The sequence below is a fragment of the Osmia lignaria genome, chromosome 11, assembly GCF_051020975.1.
Source record: "Osmia lignaria lignaria isolate PbOS001 chromosome 11, iyOsmLign1, whole genome shotgun sequence".
Taxonomy (NCBI): domain Eukaryota; kingdom Metazoa; phylum Arthropoda; class Insecta; order Hymenoptera; family Megachilidae; genus Osmia; species Osmia lignaria.
The window spans coordinates 4,774,759-4,801,090 of NC_135042.1; the positions used below are offsets into that span (position 1 = coordinate 4,774,759).

At 37.2% G+C, this 26,332-nt stretch overlaps 5 protein-coding genes across 5 annotated transcripts; 2 read left to right on the forward strand and 3 right to left on the reverse strand.

The window, feature by feature from the left end:
* Positions 1-4,392: 4,392 nt before the first annotated feature.
* Positions 4,393-6,766, forward strand: LOC117603793 (zinc finger protein 532). Its single transcript, XM_034323274.2, has 5 exons — positions 4,393-4,836; positions 4,911-5,068; positions 5,144-5,286; positions 5,360-6,123; positions 6,187-6,766. The coding sequence occupies exons 1-5, from the start codon at positions 4,742-4,744 to the stop codon at positions 6,566-6,568; spliced, it is 1,542 nt and encodes a 513-aa protein (XP_034179165.1). The 5' UTR covers positions 4,393-4,741; the 3' UTR covers positions 6,569-6,766.
* Positions 6,767-12,931: 6,165 nt separating this feature from the next.
* LOC117603954 (uncharacterized) lies at positions 12,932-14,200 on the forward strand. Its single transcript, XM_034323595.2, has 2 exons — positions 12,932-13,514; positions 13,923-14,200. Exons 1-2 carry the CDS (start codon positions 12,932-12,934, stop codon positions 14,198-14,200), a joined length of 861 nt encoding a protein of 286 aa, XP_034179486.2.
* Positions 14,201-16,312: 2,112 nt separating this feature from the next.
* On the reverse strand, positions 16,313-17,820 carry LOC117604212 (venom allergen 3-like). The gene is made up of 5 exons (XM_034324077.2): positions 17,630-17,820; positions 17,344-17,514; positions 17,128-17,209; positions 16,928-17,060; positions 16,313-16,559 (listed from the first exon to the last, which is right to left on the reverse strand). The coding sequence occupies exons 1-5, from the start codon at positions 17,750-17,752 to the stop codon at positions 16,382-16,384; spliced, it is 687 nt and encodes a 228-aa protein (XP_034179968.2). The 5' UTR covers positions 17,753-17,820; the 3' UTR covers positions 16,313-16,381.
* A 3,738-nt stretch (positions 17,821-21,558) lies between these two features.
* Positions 21,559-23,027, reverse strand: LOC143305857 (venom allergen 3-like). The gene is made up of 5 exons (XM_076691088.1): positions 22,826-23,027; positions 22,537-22,707; positions 22,321-22,402; positions 22,122-22,254; positions 21,559-21,792 (listed from the first exon to the last, which is right to left on the reverse strand). Exons 1-5 carry the CDS (start codon positions 22,967-22,969, stop codon positions 21,612-21,614), a joined length of 711 nt encoding a protein of 236 aa, XP_076547203.1. The 5' UTR covers positions 22,970-23,027; the 3' UTR covers positions 21,559-21,611.
* Positions 23,028-24,001: 974 nt separating this feature from the next.
* Positions 24,002-26,198, reverse strand: LOC117603955 (venom allergen 3-like). Its single transcript, XM_034323596.2, has 5 exons — positions 25,285-26,198; positions 24,997-25,167; positions 24,781-24,862; positions 24,581-24,710; positions 24,002-24,215 (listed from the first exon to the last, which is right to left on the reverse strand). The coding sequence occupies exons 1-5, from the start codon at positions 25,405-25,407 to the stop codon at positions 24,002-24,004; spliced, it is 720 nt and encodes a 239-aa protein (XP_034179487.2). The 5' UTR covers positions 25,408-26,198.
* Between the last annotated feature and the right edge of the window lie 134 nt (positions 26,199-26,332).

Genomic DNA, 26,332 nt, shown 5'->3' on the forward strand with positions numbered 1-26,332 from the left:
ACGATATTGAAATATTTTGAGGGCAAATTCTAATCTCCAACTTCCAATTTCGCGGGAATCCTGATCATTGGCATAACTGAGATTCCTGTCTGGGGTGGACCCATTGGCGTAACTAGGACCTTTCTTTGGGGTAGTGGGCCCATAATCAACTGTAATTCACTAGATGTAGCAAAAATAAAGAATTTTCCCCCAAATACCCATTTTACCTTCGTAAACAAATTTAAGTAGATTAAGATTTGGTATGTTACTTGTTATGGGTCAGTTGCAATGCACGATAACCACTAACGAAGCTGTTATCATCGCATTGATAATAATTCTGTAAACAAACAAAAAAATGATTACATTTATGTATACATATATGTAAGTTATTTTATGTAGCGTATAAAGTACTTACACTCAACGAGAATCTGAATGCGTATGTGCATTAGGTGCGTAAGGGCAATGAAGAGACTCGCGACTACCCCCAGACGTTATCGATTAATCTATCAGCCATCTGGCTATAAATGTTTATATTCTATACGTAATTCATGTTCATTACGCAATTTAATAAACAACTGAGTCTTTGCAAAAAAGGGGTAATTGTATATCGTCTGAATAACCCCACGAAAGCCGAGGTAATATCAAGGACGACGAATTACTGGCTTAAGAGAATGGCTAAACGAATTTGAATACTTCACACGCCGATGTTGTGGTGTAATACACGATACCACAGCAATCTTTATTGACCTATTTTTAACAATGTGCTAGTGTGGTAAATTTTACGGAATCGACCCGTAGTCGAGTGTATCTTTATGTTGTCCATAATCAATGAGCCGTTCTTAATCCGACGATACATAAAGTGCACCAGTTATCGTTACTATAGAACCACTCATTTTCGATCCATTAAAGTCTTGTTCCGTGTATTTTTCTTTCACTCTGAGGGAAATGAAATGCCTTGTTGTTGCAAAATCAAAGCGACTTAATTTCCTGCTAAAAATTCCATCGATCGGTGCATCAGCGTTGCATCGAACGCCAACTTAATCACATTACGCTTTGACGTGGCGGAACAGTTGTGTTTTCGCTTGTTGCATAAACTGTGATAAAATTAATTAACTTCTGGCGATCGAGCTGTGTTTTATTAATCCATTCGTTATCTGCAACAGTATCATTGTTTACATTGAGATTTAGATTTTGGTCTGGAATCGTTTAGACTCGTTTATGAATGAACTTTCGATAACGAATTTTCAACTGTTAAAGTGTTAAGGATTTATGAATGAATTTTACTCGCGTTCAACGTGGAACGATCATACGGAAACGCCAGCAGCGAGATTAACGCAATCTAAGATAACGACAACCAGAAGTTCCTTGAAAAGGAGAGGAAATGGTGAGTCGTTATAAAATAGTACGTGCTTTCCCATGATTTTTCCTTTCCAACTCCAGTTCGCTTCTTTTTCCTAGATCCAACATGCGCAAACGGTCATCCCAGGAAGTTTCATTCAATTAAAACTAATTGTACCCTGAGTCATTCTCGATCTTTGCTGTATCAATTTACAAATATCATTTCTTTGTTAATGAGCTTGAGAATAAATATCGATAAAGGATATCAAGAATATCTTTGTAGTCATTTGAAGATCATACATCCCTTGTAGACATTCTTCAAGGATTGCATCGAAGATGGAAATTTAACTTCCTTAAATACCTAAATACTTAAATTAGCTTTAATGTCAGGTTGGAACTGCTTATCGAAATTGTTGTAAAATTTTAATTTTACGTTCAGTTCTGAATTGCAAATATTACAGCACTGCGCACAATTTTAATGGATAATAAAGAAAAGCAAAATTCAAGGTTGCCCACGTGAACCAGCAGGGCACGAGAAACTCGTTCGTCCACGTAGAAGCACAAAAGATCCCGCAGCTGGTTCTGCTCTAAGGACTTCAGAAACTTGGACAAAGCGTAAGAACGTGGTACGAAGGGGTGAAAGATCATCTCCCCGTAAAAAAAGTAGAAAAACACACCAACGAATTGGTTTGCATCCCTCCAAGTCCTTCGCAGGTCGGCCCAGGTGCATATTTCCTTTTGTCCTCTTACGTTCAACACGAAATGTTGATAAACAGACTGTAAATAAATTTAAAATAATACAAAAAACATTTTTTGAAAGAATTAAAAAATTTGAAACTCACTCTATGTACATCTGGAAAATGAATTAATATTTTGGCAAAATTCCAGTTCGATGGCTCGCGCAATTAATTATCCAAAAGTAAACCTGTAAAACAAGCAATTAAAGTGATCGATCAAGTAAACTGACGCAATTTGTCGAAACAATAACGTGGAATCCTTTTTTACCTTCCCTTAGGCAAGAAGAAATTGATCCCTATAAAAAAGAAGGGGAAACCACATTGAATCGACTCACGCATTACTAGTCATTATTTGTTCTTTTTCTTCTAAGACGGATTTTTATAAGATTCAAGAAATGCTTGAATCGCAAAATGCATCACGTAATCGAGCTTCTTGTGCCTTGCGATAAATGTAATTTTTGCAAATTTACTGGTGATTACAGATAGTGAAATAGAGGAGAACGTTCAGTTTTTTGTATTCTGTTTTTAAACACGATTAATTATAAAAAACGCAGGGAACAATAATAATGAATTCGGTGGTACAGCTTGTTGCGTAGGATGTGTTCAATGACGTCACAGAATCAATACCGTGGTCCAAGGCGATCTACGTCATCGATGACACGCTCCTCTTCGGCTGGCGAATCGAAGTGGTAGAAACCAGGGTATCGTGTCATAGCGGACCAACGGTTGGATTAACCAGATGCCTTCCTAACTTGATTTACCATCTAACACTGCGTTAGAAGTTAGCCGAGGAACGAAATTGCATCTTTCTCCTTCAATTTTCCTCTATTCAAGCGCATCCTGCCTCCGAGTCGAAAGGAAAACTCATCTCGAAAGGACTCTCCGTTTTTCTGCCGACGAGTTCAAGTCACCTTCTAGATAATTATTGTAAGAGCGATTCAATTAGTAAACTGGATAAGTAACGAGTAAAAGAAGATTACTTGAAATAAAAGATCACTTATCTTGGGAGATAAAAGTTACGTACTGTTCTTTGGAGTAAAATAACATTTGAGAGCGTTCCTTATCGATGATAGAGGTAGCAATTAGAATGGTAAATAGCTACGGGCCCCAAGAGACCTTTGCTCGACACCATTCATCGTGGCAATTTTCCAATTCTCAGCAAACCTTGCAATTACGTCTGGGTCCAGACAGACTGTAATCGCGTCCGTTGAATAGTTAGGCATAAGATATCCTATTCCATTTGTTAGCGAACGGGCTTCGTTTGCGAACACCGCCGGATGATATCGTTAGCATCAACCAAAGGGTGTATCCCCTTGCGGGATTACGCTATGGATGTATTCTCTGTGATTTACTGTGGTCCCATACCACGCATGCAATGATCTTTTCGGAATTCTAACATGTGTGTATATTACCAGGAAAATGGAATTAACTGAGATATCGAGAAAGAAAATTAAAAAAAGAAAGTCCTAACGAGAATCCTAATAAGACTTCAGCACCATCAACTTATATTACCTCCACGTTCTACGTTTAAAATGGTCTGATAAAGTTTCTTCCCTTCTTCCATTGATTCCAGTACCGAGAAAACAGAAATTTACTTTCCTTCTAAGTTTTTTCAAGAACCATCAATCGATCAGTGTGATTCAGCAAACATTAAGGAGCCAATACCTTTTGACCCAGTTCAAATCTATTACAAGGGCATAAAACCGACCTATAGTTAAGAAATGAAATTGTTTAGTTAACGTAATAATTTGAATATATTCGATAAAGTAATGATGTAGTTGAGTGAAAATTTTTGAAGTTGAGATCACTATGAGATTCTTTTACAATAAGTTATAGAAAATCTGTATATAATTCAGTTCTAGAATTTTATCAATTGCTATGTGATAATCGAAAGTTAATTAAAAAATATTAGATTGAATTATTTACTATTTATCTACTTGTATTACGCACTTAATTGCATAAATAAATCAAACAAGAGAGCTCTTATCAATTTACTGACGGTAGTCGGAAGGAAAGGATATCTGCATGCAATAAAAAGATTTTGTACCCCCAAAAGATAAAAAAGGGTGCGACGTGGTGCCCTCTGATGTTGATATAAAAAACTACAAAATGATGTATTTTTTACACTCTTTATCGGCGAAATCAAAAAGCTCATTTTTAGCATCAAATAGTAGATGGCACCACGCGCGTTTCCGTTGTGATGATCGTTTTAAAATATAAGAATTTTGATGAATTTTTAACATCCATTTACGCAGAAATGAAGCCTCCTGGGAAGCTTTATTTTACATTTTCATTTAGATTCATCCCCTATAAATCACAATTTTCCTCTATAGATTATACTTTCATATAGAATGCAAGTAAATTGCATAAGAAAGTAACCAATCGATGTGCATGAATAATGACAAGTAGTAAAAGGAAAGCGTGATTGGTTAAGTTTTATACAAGCAGTCAATTGCATCTTAAAATATATCCACTGTCGCGCTTTAAATGCAACTGCCGTTTATTTATTATATAGCTTCACCCCTCGTTGTTAATTAATTTTAACTTGGTGTGCTAAATTCAGTATTTCTATTAAAGCTTTGAGATTTTAGGTTATGCTTTGTTTACGTGTAATTTCATATTTATAAGCCTATTATTAGCTTTATTTTAAAAAACACAATTGTTTATAAACTAATTTTGATAATACAATGATGACCTGTGAAGCACATGATTGTCTTTCAAATGAAAATACGAAGATTGATGGGAAAAACATTTTATTGTTTCCATTTCCTGACGACGTTGCGTGAGTGGTAACTGTATTTATAATTTTATCAATTTTGATATGTGGTATTTTTACCTATTATTTATTATTTTTAGTCGAAGGCAGCAGTGGATAAGGAATTGTGGACTGAGTGAAAATGTTGAAAGCAATAAACCTCTGTCCCTCTGTCAACTGCACTTTGAAGAAGTGCATTTTACAAATTCAAAGGAATTGAAACCTGATGCTGTTCCAACTATTTTTAATAAAGTAGATGGTATGTGCATTGATTTATTAAATATTTTTAATATAAACCCTATGTTCTGTGCTAAACTATTGTTCATATTTCTAGATGGTCAGAGAAAACGCAAGGCAGAAGATACACTTGAAATTGGATCACCCAAAACTCCACCATTGAAACAAAAGAAATTGGATGATGATTCGCATAGTATAGAGACTCCACCACAAAGTCCTTGTATTCCACTAATAGAAAAAGTAGAATATTACTATCTTCTTTATATTTTGTGTACTTAAAGTAAAAGTGTATAAAACAATTATGGTGTTACAGGCCGAAGAAATGAATGGAGAAGATAAATTGGATGTATCATCTAATTGTGAGGTACCATTAAATGATCCTACCCACTTAAAATCTGAGTCACACCAGGAAGTTAAGATAGGAAAAAGAGTGTATCGTTTATCAATACAAATAGATAAAATATATGGTAAGCCATGTCCTAGATCAAAAAAGCTCATGATATTGGCACAAGTAATGAAAAGAAGCCAGCTTCCTGGAGTTCTATTTGACATAGACCAAAGAGATCAATCTCTACAGAAAATTAATGGAAAAGCAATTTGTGAAAAGGGTGGTTGTAGGTTAAAAAAGTCTGTTTATGACTCAAAGCCAGCATTTCAATGCGAACATTGTGATAAATACTTTGTAATGAAGAAAAACATTAATCAAGAAGAGAAGAATATTTGTAATACATGTCATGAAACTTTCCCATCTTTACAATCTTTAAACCTTCATACTAAAACTCACTTGATATGCGATATGTGTCAGACTGGATGTAGTTCACAGGTGACTTATGATAAACATGTAAGGCTACATGTTAGTACAGACCCATTACATCCATATAAATGTCACCAATGTACAGAAACGTTTGAAATTAAGGATGACATAAGGCAGCACTATCTAATCGTTCATCCTACAATAAAATTACAAAACACGATTTTGCAAGTGACTACACCACCTTTAGCTCAACAAGTACTTCAGTCACAGGATTATCGGTGTGTCAGTTGCAATATTACATTTAGGAATGAACAAGCTTATAGGTAAACATATGAAAAAACATTTTCTTTTCTATGAAGTATAATATAAAGATATATTTTTTTCAGGAATCACATAAATTCCCATAAAAATAAAGAAGGTTTAAGATGCAGCATCGGAGATAGTACTAATAATATATTTCCAGTACCTAACCCTTTGACTGGTAGCCAAATTGGTATCCTCCGTGCGGTGAAATTCAGTTGCAGAGTATGTTCCATGGAGTTTGACAACGTGGGTGAGGTAGATAAACATACGAGGACCCACTTAGAAGAAGATACCGAAGAGGAACAGCAGTGCAATATTTGTAAAAGAGCGTTTAAAACAACCGCTCTACTTAATGAACATTTAAAATACCATCTGTCCCGTGCACATTCTTGTCCTACATGTTCCAAAGCTTTCATCAATAGAACTACTTTGAAAATACATTTAAAAACACACGGCGAAGCATAGATACAGCGACGAATATATTGAAAATTTGTATAAATCATAATGCGTTTACGGTGATGTAATTGTATTAATCGGTAAGGTTCCTGAATACAGAAACCTTTGTATAATGTGTACAAAGTTAAATTTTAATTGCCATTCACAGCCAGTGATGAAGTAAGAAAAATCATTGTGTATGTTTGTAGAGAATTATTAAATTCTTAAACAATAACATTCATGTTTTTTTTTTATTTAACTGTATTATAAGTCGGTTCAATTGCAGACCATGCGTGTCAGTGACAAGTGTAAAAGAGGAACGTCTCTAGGAATCGCGAGCGAAGAATGAAAATAATAACGAGCGGGCTTCTTTGAGGAATCTCTGAGCTCGAAGCTGATGAAACGCACGATTCAATGATCCTGATTTTTCCGAAAGGAATGTTTAGTAGTTATTGGCAACGTGGACGCGGTGAATAAGAAGGAGAAAAAGGAAACGAGGGCAAACGATTCGGAGCTTGAAAGGAAGCCGACAACCTCTGACGGAACAATCGATGTTCACGGTTATCCTGTCAACGGGGACCACTTCAAACGTAGCCGTCCTCAATGTGTTTATTTGGTCAACGTCAAATTTACTCGTGGAAAAGGAGAGCTGCTTGTACCTAGCTGTTGTTAGCAACACCTTGCTTCCCTGTCCATGGACTGCCGCTAGTTTCTTGCGTTCGACTAAAATGAGATCGTTTGGTCGCGCTCGATCATCGGCACTTGGGCGTGGCTCGTGTACCTCTATTGTCGACTTTTGACTTTTCTCGTCCCGAAAAGTCAAGTACTTTTGCTCTCGCTGTTCTTTGTTACATTAAAGAAGCCACGATGTACCCGTCGAGTTACAGGCAAATTTTTTAAAACTTTTATCTATTAACCCTTTCATTCTGCAAGGGTTCAATGCATGTTTTCAAGGACAAATTTATTACAATGAAATTCTTCACTAAATATTGTAAGAATTATTACCAATCGGTAGTAAAGTTATTAATGAAAGGGTTGAAGATAAAAAGAGTATGCAAATGTAAGCACTTTCAACATTTGATAAAATTGTGAATAACAGTATGAAGTTCAGAATGTTTTGTATTGTATGGATGGAAGTGAGTCTTGTACTTTAATTCGCATTAAGAAGAGAGATACGTCTCTGCGTATTTAGTAACGCCTTGTCAGTATCATGATGTCGACCAAGCATAACTGGGTCAAAGTAAAGCGGTCTATAAATTCGCCATGGTTTTCCATAGTAGCCAACCGACTAGTTCAGCATTTATATACGTCTTCCCGAGGGTTCCGTGAAAATTAAGGACGGCGGAGGGTTGTAGCGTAACCAATCGTCTGATTTTCCGTGAACGACTAAAGTATCTTCTATGGAAGAGGAATATGATGTACGTTTCAATCTGTTTCCACTCAACATGTATCAAATATCAAAAGCATCATATTTATTAGCCATTAGAATCAAATTTGCAATAATTTTATTTTTGTGAATTTTGACGTATTATGCCAATTGATTTCCTATTTATTCTTATCTTCTATACTATACTTCACATTTCATATAAAATTGATAAGCAAGCAGAACAAAATTTTAATTATGTAATCTAAGCATCTTTATAATCCCTTATTTCACACTATTTGGACTAAATTTTCCGCTGATTTTTCACTACAAAATGTCGAAAATCAAGCGTGAGGATCGATTCGTCGCATGGTTGTGGTATTTTCACGCGGATCTATTTTAGCAGAGGCGTCGAAGGATGACGAGGAAGGCGTCAAAAAGGATAGCTGAAAAGAGGCGTCCCGCGGTTAAATTTGCACGCCTAGTATTTCCGCCAAAGGGTTGCTCGGACAGTAAATATGCTAATTCACAATCGTGTGGTGGTGACCGGCATTCGCAGTCGGGATGCTGTATCTCAATTGTTCGGCAGACGCCGTTTATTCGGCATCAAAGTGCCGATGAAACGATGCAGCTGCACCGACACTTTCATTTTTTACAACGCGTTTCCAAATACTTGGATACAGTTGCGTTTTGTAGTTTGTTCTGCAATTTCAATATTTTTAAGTTCGCCGTTTGCAAATTGAACGCTTGCAGCTTAAAAACCTGCAACGTCAATCTTTTCATGTTCAGCTTAACATAACATTTATTTCCAAACACATATATCTGTGGTTTCGCTTTGATGTCGAAGAGGCGCATTGTGAAACCGCAGAACGTGTGTGCACACACGGTGGTAAGACAGGAAAGTGTGAAAAACGTCGGACTGACGTTATTCTGTGGAACGATCGAAAGAAAAGGCAAGGAAGAGAAAAAGAATGGGAAAGAGGGACGAAGAGACACGCTACTCTCTTCGTTGTCGGCACGGGCCATCTGGCAGAACGATCTTTTATAGGATCATCTATCCCGTGTCCTTTCTTCAATGAAGGAATCACTCGCGTGGAAGTTGCTGGCCCTTTTGATTAATGGCTGACTAGATAAACCGTCCCGCTTCCTTCATCGCAACCACGATCAAAGGATCGATAGAAGCTTCTGAATCCGATGCTTCCCGGGATATTTTAGTGGAAAGTACAATTGCAATCTTGCAACTAGGACGCTTGAAAATTCAACCCCTTCAAGTTCGATGCTTGCGATTCTAACACTTGCAATTCTAATACTTGCAGTTCTAATGTTTGCAATTCTAACGTTTGAAAATAGAACGCTTGCGCATTTGCAACTTTTGCGACAAGCCGCAAGAAGTACTGTACGTTCGAATGATACGCGCGTGCTTTTTCGTCGAGGACCGATGATGACAAAGACAACTTGTCTGCGGTAAGGGAGGGAAAAGTGACATAAATCATTGACGGGTACCGGCCGATGAATCGCGTTGGGTTCATCCACGTGGAAGGGGCATAATCAAATTTCAGCCCGCCATGCAAGGGGCGGCGACTCTGCGGTTGTGCACACTTTCCAAGCTTTTCTGCTTACCAAGAGGGTGGGTCTTGCTCGAGGGCTATTATAGGGCTTGCCTTTGGTTACCCCTCGGAAACTTGGGGCACCAGGAGCATCCAACCGTGTAGCGAGTCCTGGATTGCATCCGACGTGACGCTGATATTCGCATTCGACGTGTCGTGTGAACTTCATGCTTAATCCTTTTACTTAAATCTTTTATATATTGATCTTTGATAGCCACCTGCTTCGATTTATGAATTAAATGTTCAGTATGATTCTTTTCATTTATCTAAATCTTTATCAACGTTATCTTATACGAGTTCATTGATCATTCAATCTTATCTGTATCATTCTTTGATGTAATTCATGTATTATTATTATCAATAATAACAAATGTGCAGATAATGTCGCTAAAATTAATATCATTCATATACTGTTTATAAATCAAAGTAAATAAGGCTGAATTATCTTTCTCTCAAGAACAGAAGAAAACAACTGTTTTCTGGTGAGGAGAGATAAAAAAAAGGAGAATTGTAATTACTTGAAGTATCATTGAATTTCCATGATCGATGATTATCGTATCATGATTTGGCAATCAGAAATTTACCTTCCCGTTGTTCAATGACATTGGAACGAACGATCGTTCAATCTGAATCGTTCGGGTGTAGTGGTTGGAAACAGATTTTTGGGCAAAAAACTGCTGTTCCAGAGAAAAAATTAGAGCGAGCAGTAACCGATCGGTCATTGGTTATTGACGGAAGTACAAGAAGAACTGACGAGGCACGCGTTTGCCTTTTTTTTCTGTAGCTTCTTCAAAATATAAAAAACAATACCGTGTATTATATTTCGAATGTATGTCGAATGTATAACATTGGAACGGAAATTATAATTAACGAAATTTAGAAATATTAGAAATTATAGAAAATTATTATCCTAAGCTTGTTGCGAGTTTTCTGAATGCTCGTTCAACACAGAAATGGAAGCGAAGAACAAATTTTTCGACGTAAAATGATCTCTAGCCACAAATCGTTGTTATGACGTTTAAATGGAAAAATAAGACGGATCGATGGGTTTTCTTCAATCGAGTGATCCATCAAAAACAGTGACAGAAATCTTGCGTTTTCTACTGACTCAAAGAAAACGCCTCTTGTTCCCTGGATAGATGTTCTAGCTCCTTTTTTCGATAATCTATTGAGTCTATTTTTCCAACAGACTTCCAGAAATAATCCTTTTCAGGGTTTTGTGATTTTGAAAAGACGTTTGCGCAAATTTTGTGCAACTTTTTGTCAGATAAAAGCATGAATGGTTTTCTGGTTAAATTTGAGTCTACGTTTTATGGCTACAATTTGCCATAACATTTTTATGAAGAATTTTTGAAAGGAAAGTATAAACAGTCATCTAAATTAATTTTTTAATCTACTACTACTGGAATAAGGAACTTGAAATCCATCGATTTGAGTACGATTACTAAAATTTGAACATTAATCTTATTTATTTCAGATCGATTTCGGTTGAAAGTTATTTGAAACGATCTACTAATCGTCAATATGCAAAAACTTCTCGTCAGTTTATCAATACCTACATGTTTACTCGTTCGATCACGACGCTCGAATGTTTAGCCAAAGTAGAAAAGAGAAAAGTAAATTTCGAAATCAACGTATCCTACGAGTTCAAATGTGTATATAAGGAAGAATCAGCGTTTTGATTATTAAATTTTCGTGAATTTTTCTCGAGTACCTTGTAGTTTCTTCTCAAAATCTATTTTACAAAAGTTATTTAAATTTTCATCAAGCAACGATCGTGTTCGCGGTTTAAAGATTTATTCATTTACTTATTTATTATTTATTATTGTGTAAACGGATAAAAATACGGCGATGATGTTCTGACGAGTGTCACAAAGGGGCCTACGGGTATCAATGGTCCGAAGCCGGTTTTGTACGAGTATCGTTTTGACAGAAGGGTACCGCGTATTGCTAAGGGTGCGGGGGGAAATAGGTGGAAATAGGTGGAGGTCCGTTTCTGAAGGGAAGCTTAACCTCGAGTGTTACAATAAATCAACGAGGAGCTTTTGCAAACTCCACCCTCGTAACTTCAAGAGAACACAAAGCCCCATAGACAGAGGTCGTCTGTCCGTTTTGTTATGTTTAAAGTACATCTCGTTCGTATAAACAATTTATTATTCCATCATATTCCACGGGATTGAATTTTAATTTCATACCGGATAATTTCAAGGTTTTTCGTTTTACACACGTTCAACGTAAAACTCTTTTTAAACCCATTATTTTATTCCTACGTTCTTAGTTTTGTGTTTGGTACATTAGATTTTTATTTAGATGCGCTTTCAGCTTCGATACAGATAGGAACGTTTAGCTGTGCTTTTAGAAAAATATCCACTGAAACTTGTTACGATATACATACTTCGTCTTGTGCCATAATAGTCGTAAAAATTAAAAATCATAATCAAATTTATACACGCGTTATAAATTCGTATCTTTAAAACTGAGTACGTTATACGATACAAACATTCGATGTCAACATAGCTGACTCAATATAGAACCGTTTGCTATCAAACTGTTGAGGACGGTTGAGGTACGCCAATACAGAGTGCCGTCCTCAAAGGGTTAACTGTTTTCAAAATAAATTAATGAATTATTGAAACATCTAAATGTACCAATTAAAAATACGTCGACTATTCGTCCACTGTTATCATTTTCAACGAAATAATTTCAATGAATTGTTTAAAATATACTATAAATGAGAAAAAAGATGAAATTAAAGTCAAGATTTAAAAACCTACAAACTAAATGGAGGAGAGCAAAGAGAAGAAGGCAAGATAAGTAGGCAAAGACCAAAGAACTAGATAGGCAAGAGAGGGGTTGCAGCCCTTGAATAGTACAGATATATCTCGGCGTTCTTCTTTGCTTCCTCCGTTTGCTATGGTTCCCTTCTCTATCTGTTCTTCAGCACCCTTTGCAAGCACATGACAAAAGGGCCAAAGGCCCGTGGCCGTGGTGACCGATTAATTCACGACAAAAGGGGCTGCGTATCGGTTAAGCGAGCCCTCGACCGGCCCCTCTAAAACCCACCTTTGCCCTTACCGAGAAGGCCGCCCCTTCTACTTCCTCTTCAGCTTCTCTCGAGGGCTACCTTCGCTACCGAACGATCCAATCCTGTACAGAGGGTGGCAACCACGAATGCTATATAACACTGGGGTGAAGTTTGTTAAATCAGTCGTGCTCAAGGTTCCATGCCAATAACACCTCCTAAAGAGGAAGAAATTTCCGCGTCGAAAAGTTCTCGTCAGACTAGAAGAAACCGTCGGTAGCTTTGAAACGAAGCACTGACGTATCAGCTGGAAACTAGCTACCGACAGGATTCGAACCTGTGCGTTTCAGTGGTGTGAATAATATTTTAAGTGTTTAAATAATATAAATTATAAAACAAAAATGAGTGCTACAAGGAGCACAAGATTCTTCCGACCCTGGAACATCCATGAAACCGTTGGTGGAACTAACACGGCGTCGGCTGGAGGAAACGAGAACCGGCACGAAATGGAAGGGCCAGTAGAACGGCAAGATGAAGATGTCACCGCTCCTTCAGGCGTTACTTCCGGAGAGGTCAGCTCCGGAAGTTCATCGGACAGCGACGTTTCCTCGGCTGGCACCATGGTATCGGCGTACAGCGACGGTGCAATTAGGAGTATTTCCATGGCACCCCAAGAATCTGCGTTTCAAATAGCGAACTACAATTATCTAGCGAGCACTCTGCATCAAAACAATACGAACCTCCCAAATAGTTTCCATCTTGGCTTGGATTTGGCCAGTTCTTCAACGTCTCCGACAGTGTTTCCGGCCATGTTGGGGATGTACTGTCCATCGTCCATGGACCAGGCCGTTGAGAGAGTTCACTTGCAAGACGCGGCTGCGAAACAGATGAAGAAATTGCGGCCGAAGAAATTTCGATGCGAACTCTGCGACGTCGCGTTCAGCAATAACGGACAGCTGAAGGGACACGTCCGTATACATACAGGTGTGTTTCACCTTCAATTGTATCATAAACATATTCTGACTTTCTGTTATATAAGAAAGCAAGTTCTAAACCAGGGTTTCTCAAACTATCTCTGCAATGGAACACTTTTTACTACTAGTAAAAATTTTTAAAAAATGTTATTAAAACACATTATTTATTTAGTAATTATTTTTAAATATAAAACTTTCAAAATTGTCGCGGAACATAGTTTGAGAAACTCTGTTGTAAACGATCGAGCTCACCTCGTGTTTTCAATTTGTTGTCCTAGTTTCTGTTGTGTTTATTAAAAGAGGAAAGGTTAGTTCCTTTTGCCGATTTGAACAGAGGTTTCATAATAGAACGGCTGAAAATGAAATTAACAATATTTTTAATAATACGGTATTTTGATGTAAAATTTTCTTCTTACAGGAGAGAGGCCCTTTAAATGCGACGCGGAGGGATGCGGAAAATCGTTCACTAGAAACGAAGAACTTACGAGGCATAAGAGGATTCATACGGGAGTTCGTCCACACGGTTGCATCGTCTGCGGGAAGCATTTCGGAAGGAAGGATCATCTGAAGAAACACATGAGAACGCACGAGAATCGAGATCCATATCGTGTGTCAGCAGCAGCGTTAGGGATGTTCGCCCTTGGCTCGGTTCTACCACAAGGCTCTCCGTTTCCACCGTATCTATATCCATTTTGACACCGTAACAGTGAAAAAATCGTGGCGTATTTTGTAATGTATATAATTGTTATGATATTTTATTTTTATACACTTTGACTAGTTATAAGAGATTTAATATATTTTTGTATAGGAGAATTATTATATTCTATGTATCGAAACGTTTATATAGTACAAATGATCGTTGCCTTGATAGGAGGGTCCTTCGTTTTATGAAGGTTCGATGAAAATTGATATATTTTTGATACCGTGACTTTATCGATGCTAGTCAAGAGCAAAGGCTGTAAAATATCGTAACAAATGCGAGAAATATTTATATACAAGAGATTATTGTATGAATTAAGTTAATTTTCATTAAAGTTTATCTATTGAAGTCTATTTGAAACATTAACAAGATTTTCATTTCAACCGAGATGCATCGCGTACCTCCATTTTTCCAGCAATGAAATATAAGATGGCGTCGCTAGAACCCTCTGCAAACCCTATTTGAAGTCCCCTGCCCCATTTATACGGTGGCTGGCAGGGAAGGGCTGGTACAGACGCGAGGGTTGAGCCCTTTTGCTCCCCGGATGGGGCGATTACTGTAGGCAAACCTATCTCTGCCCTTCTACCGACTTTTTTACACTCTTCTCGCAATACGTTCTTGTGGAACAGCTCGTGGTCGAATACATAAATGTGTCGGTTGATTTTGGGGTAGGAAGTTCCAAGAGGGCAGGAAAAAACTCCAATTCAATTAGTCTCTTCGCTCAAATATCAGATGACTGCAGAAATGCACTAAAAGATGAAAGTTTTATTAGGTGTAATTATATGCATGAGAAACACATATCAACATTTAATTGAAACAGACAAAAATCGTTCAACCCTTTCGCTACGACCGGCGACTACAGTCGCTCTCCACACAGTGCCTTTGAACATGCCCTATCCTTCTCATATCACATGTTCAGAAATCATACGTTTTTCTTTTATGAAAAGTCCTTTTTCCCAAAAATCGGCTAAGCAACTTTAGGTATGGTGAGGTGTTAATTCAGTCGTTTACATGTTTCCTCGCGTAATATATACAGTTTTGAAAGGATTAATGATCCCTCACAAATCTACTAGTTAAGAAAAAGGGTTTATATGATAAAATGACTATTTGATTTCTAAACGAATAGGCTTGCGCAAATTCAGGAAAGTTCAGGCTTCGTTGCATTAAATTCTCACACTTGGACACGCAGATTTTCGGTGACATAGCAGGGTAGTAGACACCCTGCTGGGCCATTCGTTCGAGATCGTTGACACCCTCCTACGGATCGCCTGATATATGACAGCATCCTGACTTCTCTCCTACGGTGCAATTCTCCCTACTTTACTACAGGACCATTTGCCAATACTCTTCCCACTTCTGCAATTCTCATTTCATCTATTAGATTTGTTCTGCACCTTATTTTTAATTTTATAACAATTACGAAAATTACGTACTTATTTCTCATTTTTCTTATAACTAATTTCAGTTTGTTATTTCAATAAATTCCCTCCACTTCAAAACTATCCTTCCACCCTAATCTATGCGAGTGAAGAGATTTCATCTTTAATTTTGTCACGTAATCTAATAACTAGTAATCTTAGAATATCTCCTGCAACATTCGTCTATTTCGTGGATTCTGTAATTCCCGGTCCCCTGGATACATTCAATCTTCGCCATTACCAAAGATACGTTGCACCCCGGTGCAAGCTACGGGTAGTCCTGTATATCAGAACGTTTGCCCTCGTCATTGTTGCGTCTCTGACACTCGGTGCATTTCTGTCCCGCTTAAAAATCGTTTAGTGTTTAATAGCAATCTCAGCTTCCTCTTTCTGGACAATTCAAATGACCGACGACGAAGCATCCTCGTGCTCAAAGGGACGCACAGCACACCCGGAGTGCGTTGACTTCCCTGATATATGGACACGCAGGTCTTTCGATCGGGAAGAATATCGACATTCGTTGGTACGTTCACAATGGAAGAGGCTGGTGGAGTCGTCTTCGTAAGAGACGTTGCAACAAACGTATCAGGGGTAAGATATTTAGTACAGGAAGAAAGGAACCTTGTTGAAAATATTAATAAACATTGCAAGGGAAAAATATTGGGAATTAAAAATTGAAAAGTTATCGTGTAATCTTATGAAGCTATACCTTTGCTCTCCTTTTATTAGTTCATATCAATTGAGACATTCTTTTTCAAACTATTTTCGTATTTCGATTTCGTACACTGGATCGGTCAAAAACTTACCGCTTGGGCCATAATTGCATACCACAAACAAATACATGTACGAACCTATTTTGTATTTCATTTTACCGCAACCAAGCCTATTCGTCTTGGCCCAAACTAATTGAGTATAATCACTCACGCCGTTGGTACTTCTGTAATCAACAAACAAATTAGTTTTCATTTAATGTAAACATTTTTGCGACGGGCGATGACCGGCAAAACGTTTAGCTGAATACCGCATATAATTTCCAAAAATCTGTACCTGAGTATGGAAATGTTTTGATGTTTCTAGGTATGTGAATATAAGTATTACTTATCACTGCGATGCTTATAGTCAGTTGTTTGAAATTTTTAAAAATGAAATATGAAAATCGCTTACTCGAACGTAGGACTACGTCGTCCGTACTCAGGTAAAGCATTCGAACTGAGGTAGGACTACGTTGCACGTATTCAGCTAAAGAGTTTGAAATGACTACGTCTCCGGTCACAAAAGCGTGAAGAAAGAATGACAAAGATTTACGTAAGTCGGGAAACTTGTTTGCGGTCCATATTTTTTACACCCTGGTACCACCAGTCCACTACCTGTGATAGTGTCGTACTCAAACTTCCATAAGCCGATGTCCTATATACTGTTTGCCCGACAAGGAATCTATCTACAATAAAATCATTAAAAAAATTATAAACAAAATTCTGGAAGGCTGCAATTTAGCTGTGTCTTACCAACATGTCTGCATGTATCATAACCGCCAAGGCACTGGTTTGCCCATCTCTGAGCAATTTCCGCTAGTTCGGTGTCCCAAAACTGAATAAATATTTAACAATAAATATAGATAGTTAACACGTTTGGAGTGATACGTAGTATAGCACACTATAAATAAAATTATTCAGAATAATGACACTTCCTAATTAACGAAGCAATCAATGTGTTAATCGTACCAATACTTGCATATTCGATGCCGGTGGTTGTGGTCCTGGATTTCCTTTCGTTTCACGACCCTGTGCCACCTGTGATCTATGCATGTTGATTGCATCAAGTATTTCCCTTCGTTCGTTGTCTGAGAATCCCATAGATTGTACTTGGCCACAGGCTACTGACACATTTGACCTCTGAAACATCAAACATTTTTGTTAGCAATAATGTTCTTGTAAAATCGTAAATGCATTCTACAAAATGTGAGGGACTTAAAACACTTCATTTCCAGATTTATTTGTTTATACCGACCGGATATTTGCACATAGTGTGCTGTGTTCCACTTGCCAGGCATATATTATTAGTGCAATTGATAGCCGAACTTGTAGTTACTGCAAATGCAATCACAATAACGATACCCAGAAATCTTTTCATAATTGAATTTTTGTTTGCCACTGTACTGTTGTCACTCACAATTGTTGTTGCGCATATGAGAGTACGGCGAACGTGCTCGTCGATATATACCTGTTGCCTTATCAGTTTAGTCACAAAACCAGTTCATTTCTTAGTATCACAATCTTTTTTATCAAATTTTCCTGCTCCCTATTAATTTCCACCTGCAAGAATTATTTTAAATCAGTACACATTTCAATTACTGATAGTTTTCGACTATTCTTTTATTGATAGAGTCCAAATCTTTGAACTAAGCGATTTGTTTGTAAATCGATGTAATTGTCTAATTGAAGGTGAGTGGTAGCCTCGTTTACTAGCATCCTTCTTTTTCCCATTGATAGAAATAGTCCGGAAAAAATACTGAATAGATCCATTCATACTTTCACTTGACCCTGACATTTGATCGTCGGAATTTAATCACTTTGGAAGCTTTTGGAGATCTTAATCGCTTTCTGTTATCAAAATTCATTAATCAAGCTCCAAAGTCGATAACGATAAGCAAAAGGGTTGATAATGGTGACAAACCTCAAGCCATTTCTTATGAAATAACATTAGACGCATTTTACTACCAAGTAAAATAATTGACATTTACCATTTTTGTAAAATTATGATTTTTGATGTCATAATTTCATCGAGGAACCGAAGAAAAACATCGAAGCTGAGATTCGAACATCAAGACCTCCAATTTCGCCATCAACGTGACCAGGATCAACGTAATCAGGAAGATTTATCAGTAGAAACAGCATACTAGAAAAAAGATAGTACAAAGATAATGAAATTGATTAAAAAAAAAAATAATCTTTTTCCAATGCAACAATATTGATGTCATAAATATATCTTATCAAGATATATCGTTTATTTCATTTATTTTCAGAAATGAACTACGTCAGGAATGAAGTGTGGAAAAGGAGAACGAGTAATTAGTCAACACGTTGTTTGTTCATTCATCCTCTTGACCATCCCCTTTCCTTTCTAGCCGCACGGACCAATCACTGAAAAAGTCTGCTGTTTCTCAATGAAGAAAACGAGCGAACTTCGAAACGATTAATGACGCGATTCTCCTGAGGATTCTATTCTCCCCATTCAAGAAATCCTTGTAATTGTCATTAACTCCTCTGTCGTTTGTAGCCGCAAGAAGTACTGTACGTTCAAATGATACGCGGGTGCTTTTTAGGCGAGAACCGATGATGACAAAGACAACTTGTCTGCGGTAAGGGGGGGAAAAATGACATAAATCATTGACGGGTACCGGCCGATGAATCGCGTTGGGTTCATCCACGTGGAAGGAGTATAATCAAATTTCAGCCCGCCATGCAAGGGGCGGCGACTCTGCGGTTGTGCACACTTTCCAAGCTTTTCTGCTTACCAGAAGGGTGGGTCTCGCTCGAGGGCTATTATAGGGCTTGCCTTTGGTTACCCCTTGGAAACTTGGTCTTGGATTGCATCCGACGTGTCGTGTGAACTTCATGCTTAACCCTTTTACTTAAATCTCTTATGTGCTTTCGAATTTATTGGCCGTTTGAGCAATATTTCTGGCCAACAATCTGTAAAACGTTTACGAAATAAATGTATATTCACCTTTGATACACACCTGTTGCGATTGATCAATGAAATGTTCAGTATGACTTAAACCTTTGTTGGCGTATTTACTGATCGTATAATCGTACTTTTAATGTACTTTAATCAATGATAACATATCTGCTGATAATATTGCTAAACCTAGTATGATTTATACACTGTTCATCAATCAAAGCAAATAAAGCTTAATTATATTTCTCTGAAGAAAAAAAGAAAACAACTGTTTTCCGGTGAGGAGAGATAAAAAATAAAAGGACAATTGTAATTATTTGAAGTATTATCTTTTTAAGGGAGTTCCTTGAATTTCCATGATCGATGACGATCGTATCATGATGTGGCAATCAGAAATTTATCTTCCCGTTGTTCAATGACATTGGAACGAACGATCGTTCAATTTGAATCGTTCGCGTGTAATGGTAGGAAACAGATTTTTGGGCAAAAAACTGCTGTTCCAAAGAAAAAATTAGAGCGAGCAATAATCGATCGGTCATTGGTTATTGACGGAGGTACAAGAAGAACTGACGACGCTCGCGTTTGCCTTTTAGTACTAGATAGGAGTTGCAGCCCTTGAATAGTACAGATATATCGTTCCTCGGCGTTCTTCTTTGCTTCCTCCGTTTGCCGCGCTTCCCTTCTCTATCTGTTCTCCAGCACCCTTTGCAAGCCCATGACAAAAGGGCCAAAGGCCCGTGGCCATGGTGACCGATTAATTCACGACAAAAGGGCCTGCGAATCGGTTAAGCGAGCCCTCGACTGGCCCCTCTAAAACCCACCTTTGCCCTTACCCAGAAGGCCGCCCCTTCTACTTCCTCTTCAGCTTCTCTCGAGGGCTACCTTCGCTACCGAACGATCCAATCCTGTACAGAGGGTGGCAACCACGAATTCTATATAACACTGGGGTGAAGTTTGTTAAATCAGTCGTGTTCAAGGTTTCATACCAATACGTTTCCTCTCTTGCAATTCCCATTTCATCTATTACATTTGTTCTGCACCTAGTTTTCAATCCTCTGTCTATTTAATCTGATAAAAATTAAAAAAATTATGCATTTATTTTTCATTTTTTTTATAACTAATTTTAGTTTGTTATTTCAATAACTCCCCTCCAGTTCAATATTATCCTTCCACTCCGGTGTAGGCGCTTTTTCCCCTCTTTTGTCATTACGAATCGTGGGTCACCCAGACGTCAATACTAAGAGGATGACATTGGTTCAATAGGGTAGGATACTCGGTTGAACGTCTCCCGGATTACAACGCTCCTCAGCCTCTCTAACCCTGGATTAGAACGACAATCTTCTCGGTGGTTTGACAGGGTAATAGGATTTGAGAAGGCGTTTATTACCTCTTACTACTGTTTACATTTGATCACAAACCCAAGGGATGTTCTGGAATGACAGGTTGCAACATCAGTAACATTATTCATAAAATTCGCATGATACAACGGTTTGTGAATAGAATACTTCCTGACGTTTCGCTTGTTAACACTTTCACGCTCTGCTTTTTTACAGATAAAAAAAATGTGACGACAGTTCTTGTCTAGTTAAAGAAAGAACAATATTTATCTACGCGAGTGAAGAGATTTCATCTCCAATTTTGCTACTTAATCTTATAACTAGCAATCTTAGAATTTCTCCTGTTATTTGGTATTGAATATTCTTTTTAAGTTCATTTCGTGGATTCTGAAATTCCCGGTCCACTGGATATATTCAATTTTCGCCATTGCCTGCATAAAGCTACGCTGCACCCCGGTGCAAGCTACGGGTAGTCCTGTATATCAGAATGTTTGCGCTCGTCATTGTTGCGTCTTTGACATTCGATGCATTCCTGTGCCGCTTAAAAACCGTTTAGTGTCTAATAGGAATCTCAGCTTCCTCTTTCTGGACAATTCCAGGTGACCGACAACGAAGCATCCTCGTGCTCAACGGGATGTACAGCACACCCGGAGTGCGTTGACTTCCCTGATATATGGACACGCAGGTCTTTCGCTAGGGATTAATATCGACATTCGTTGGTACGTTCACAATGGAAAAGGCTGGTGGAGTCGTCTTCGTATGAGACGTTGCAACAAACGTAACAGGGGCAAGATATTTAGTACAGGAAGGAAGAAACCTTGTTGAAGTGAATAGGAAAATATTAATAAACATCTCACGGGAAAAATATTGGGAATTAGAAACTGAAAAGTTGTCTTGTAATCTTTTGAACCTATACCTTCGTTCTTAAAAATATTTTTTATTACTTCATAACAAAAGAGACAGAGTTTTTCAAATTATTTGCGTTGTAATTCGATTTCGTACACTGGTTCAGGCAAAAAATTACCGCTTGGGCCATAATTGCATACCATATAGTAATACTCGCGCGAACTTACATTATATGCTATTTTACCGCAACCAATGAACTTTGTCTTGGCCCAAACTAATTGAGTGTAACTACCCACGTTGCTTGTACCTCTGTAATCAACAAACAAATTAGTTTTCATTTAATGTAAACACTTTTGCGACGGGCGATGACCAGCAAAACGTTTAGCCGAGTACCGTGTATAATTTCCAAAAATTATGTACTTGAGTACGGAAAGGTGTTTGTAGATATTCGAATATAAGTATTACTTATCACTGTGATGCTTATAGCCATTTGTTGTTGAAAATTCTTAAAAATCAGATATGAATAACGTTTACTTAAACGTAGGACTACGTTGTACGTATTCAGCCGAAAACTTTCAAATGACGTAGAACTACGTCTCCGGTCACAAAAGTGTAAAGAAAGAATGGTAAAGACTTACGTAAGTCCGGAAACTTGTTTGCGGTCCATATTTCCAACTTGCTTGTACCATAGGTCCACCATATCTGATGGTGTTGCAGTCACATTACCAGTAGTCTCTCTTCTAGCCGAGTTTTGCCCGACCAGGAATCTATCTACAATAAAATCATTAAGAAATTATAAACAAAATTCTGGAAAGCTGCAATTTAATTGTGTCTTACCAACGTGTCTGCATCCATCGGCAATGTTGTCGCACTGGATTGCCCATCTCTGAGCTATTTGCGCTAGTTCATTGTCCCAAACCTGAATAAATATTTAACAATAATTATATATAATTAACGCATTTAGGGTGATATGTAGCACAGCACACTATAATTAAAATTATTCGGAATAATGCCACTTGCTAATTAACAAAGCAATCAATCTGTTAATCGTACCAATTTTTGCATATTCTTTGCCGCTGGTTGTGGTCCTGGATTTCCTTTTATTTCATAACCCTGAGCTACGAATGATCTATGCTTGTTGTGTGCATCAACAATTTCCCTTCGTTCTTTGGCTGTCAATCCAACAGATATTACTTCACCACAGGCTGCTGCGGGGTTCGCACTCTGAAACAACATCAAATATTTTTGTTAGTAACAATGTTCTTGTAAAATTTTAAGAGCATTCTATGAAATGTGAGGAAATTAAGACACTTCAATTACAGATTTATTTCTTTATACTGACCTTATACTTGCACATAGTGTGCTGCGATCCACTTGCCAGGCATATATTATTAGTGCAATTGATAGCCGAACTTGTAGTTGCTGCAAATGCAATCACAATAACGATACCCAGAAATCTCTTCATACTTGAATTTTTGTTTGCCATTGTACTATTGCCACTCACAATTATTGTTACTGTGGATATGAAAGTACGGACGTGCTCGCCGATATATACCTGTTGCTTTATCAGTTTAGTCACTGAACCAGTTAATTTCTTAGTATCACAATCTTTTTTATCACATTTTCCCTCCCACCTTTTCCTCCTAAGCTTCGCGTATTTTGTACAGTAACTGACAATTAGACGAGTTCTCTTGTATGAAGTAGCTTTGTTTCTTTTAATTTCCATTTGACGGAATTGTTTTGAATCACAACACATATTAATTATTGTTGGTTTTTATATATAACATGAAAAACATTTTACTTTCAAGTGGATATTTAACGCTTTTGTAAAATTATCAATTTTATTGTCATAATTCCATCGGGTAGACGAAGAAGAACATCGAAGTTTCGGTTCGAATACAAAGGCCTCGAACTTCGCCATCGATGTGAAAAGGATCAATGTAATGAGGAACATCTATCAGTAGAAACTGCGTCCGCAAAAGAAAGTCAGAAGAAAGAAAATGAAATTGATTAAAAAAAATATAATTTTATTTTCCATTCTCATTAAATCTTCATGGTAACATATTAACGTCATAAATATATCTTGTCAAAATGTTCTGTTTATTTTATTTATATTCAGAAATGAACTGAGTCAATTCATTTAAATAAATTTTTTTACATAGTATACATAATAAAGAGTCGCCAGGAACCATTAAAGAATTCACAGGAAGTGCGTCGACTTCCTGATATATGGACACGCAGGTCCTTCGATCAGGATGAATATCGACATTGGTACGTACACAATGGAAGAGACTGGTGGAGTCGTCTTCGTAAATTACGTTGCAACAAACGTATCGGGGACAAAATATTTAGTACAGGAAGAAAGAAACCATGTTGAAGAAGGTAACGGAGCTAATCCCAAAAGTATTTTAAGTGTGAATAGGAAAATATTAATAAACATTCCAAGGGAAAAATATTGTGAATGAAAAATTGAAGTTATCATGTAATCTTATGAAGCTATAGGTTGGTTCCCCTTTTATTAGTTCATATCAATTGAGACATTGTTTTTTAAATTAATCCGTCGCATGTCGATTTCGTACACTGGATCGTACAAAAAATTACCACTTGGACCATAATTGCATACCACATAATAATACTTGTAATTATTTGCTGTATATTCTATTTTACCGCAACCAAGCCTATTCGTCTTAGCCCAAACTAATTGAGTATAGCCTTCCACGCCATTGGTACTTCTGTAATCAACAAACAAATTAGTTTAATGTAAACACTTTTGCGACGGGTGATGACCGACAAAACGTTTAGCCGAATACCCCATATAATTTCCAAAAATCTGTACTTGAGTATGGAAAGGTTTTGCTGTTTGTAGGTATGTGAATATAAGTATTACTTATCATTGTGACGATAATAGTCATTCGTTGTTTGAAATTTTAAAAAATCGAATGATAAGAGTGCTTATTGAAACGTCGGACTACGTTGTTCGTACTCAGGTAAAGGATTCGAAATGACATAAGACTACGTTGCACGTATTTAGCTAAAGAGTATGAAATGATTATGTCTCCGGTCACAAAAGCGTGAAGAAAGAAAGACAAAGATTTACGTAAGTCGGGAAACTTGTTTGCGGTCCATCCTTTGTACTTGATTGTACCACGTATCCACGATGGCTGATGGTGTTGAAGTCGAACTTCCAGAATACATTCTAGCTACGTTTTGCCCGACAAGGAATCGATCTACAATAAAATCATTAAGAAATAATAAAAAAATTTCTGGAAGGCTACTAATAATTTAACTGTGTCTTACCAACGTGTGCACATCCACTGTTACCGTTTTCGCACTGGATCGCCCATCTCTGAGCTATTTCCTCCAGTTCGTTGTCCCAAACCTGAATAAATATTAAACAACAAATATAGATAGTTAACACGTTTAGCGTGATATGTAGCATAGTACACTATAATTAAAATTATTCAGAATAATGACACTTGTTAATTAAAAAAATAACCAATCTGTTAATCGTACCATTGTTTCCATATTCGATGCCGGTGGTTGTGGTCCGGGATATCCTCTTCTTTCTATACCCTGAGCGATGAATGATCTATGCATGTTGTGTGCATGAAGTATTTGCCTTCGCTCTTTGTCTGTGAATCCCACAGATATTACTTCACCACAGGCTGCTGCCGGTTTCGAACTCTGAAACAACATGAAATATTTTTGTTAACAACAATGTTTTTGTAAAATTGTAAGAGGATTCTACAAAATGTGACGGACTTAAGACACTTCGATTACAAATTTATTTTTTATACTGACCGTATACATGCACATAGTGTGCTGCGATCCACTTGCCAGGCATATATTATTAGTGCAATTGATTGCCGAACTTGCAGTTGCTGCAAATGCAATCACAATAACGATACCCAGAAATCTCTTCATAATTGAATATTGTTTCCCACTGTACTATTGCCACTCACAATTGTTGCTGTGCATATGAGAGTACGGATGTGCTCTCCGATATATATCTTTTACTTTATCAGTTTAGTTACACAATCAGTTAGTTTCTCAGTATCACAGTTTTTCTTTTACATTTTTCTCCCAGCTTTCCCTCCTAAGCTTCACGCATTTTTCGCCATAACTTACAAATAGATGAGTTCTCTTGAATGAAGTAGCTGTGTTTCTTTTAATTTCCACCTGCAAGAATTATTTTAAATCGCTACATATTTCAATTACTGATAGTTTTTAACTATTCTTTAATCATAGATCTTTGAATTAAGCGATTTGTTTGTAAATCGATGTAGTTGTCTATTATCTCTGTAAGTTTGAATATTGTAATGCAAACTTATTTACAAGTTGGCTAAACTATTGTGATATATTGAAGGTGTGGGATAGCCTCGTTTACTAGTATCCTTTTTTTCTCTGATAGAAATAGTCTGGAAAAAATACTCAATAGAACCGTTCATACTTTCACCTGACCCTGACATTTAATCGTCAGAATTATGCTTTTGGAGATCTTAATCTTTTTCTATTTCTGTGTTATGTTATCAAAATGGTGAGAAACCTCAAGCCATTTCTTATGAAATCACATTAGACGCATTTTATTACCAAGTAAAATGTTTTATATTTAGCATTTTTGTAAAATTATGACTTTTGATGTCATAACTCCATCGAGGAGCTGAAGAAGAACATCGAATCTGAGATTCGAATAACTAGACTTCCTACTTCGCCATCCACGTGACCAGGTTCAAGGTAATCAGAAAGATTTATCAGCAGAAACTGCAACTTTAAAAAAAAGTTAAAACAATGAAAATGATATTTATTAAAAAGAAATATAATCTCTTTCCATTATCATTAGATCTTCAAG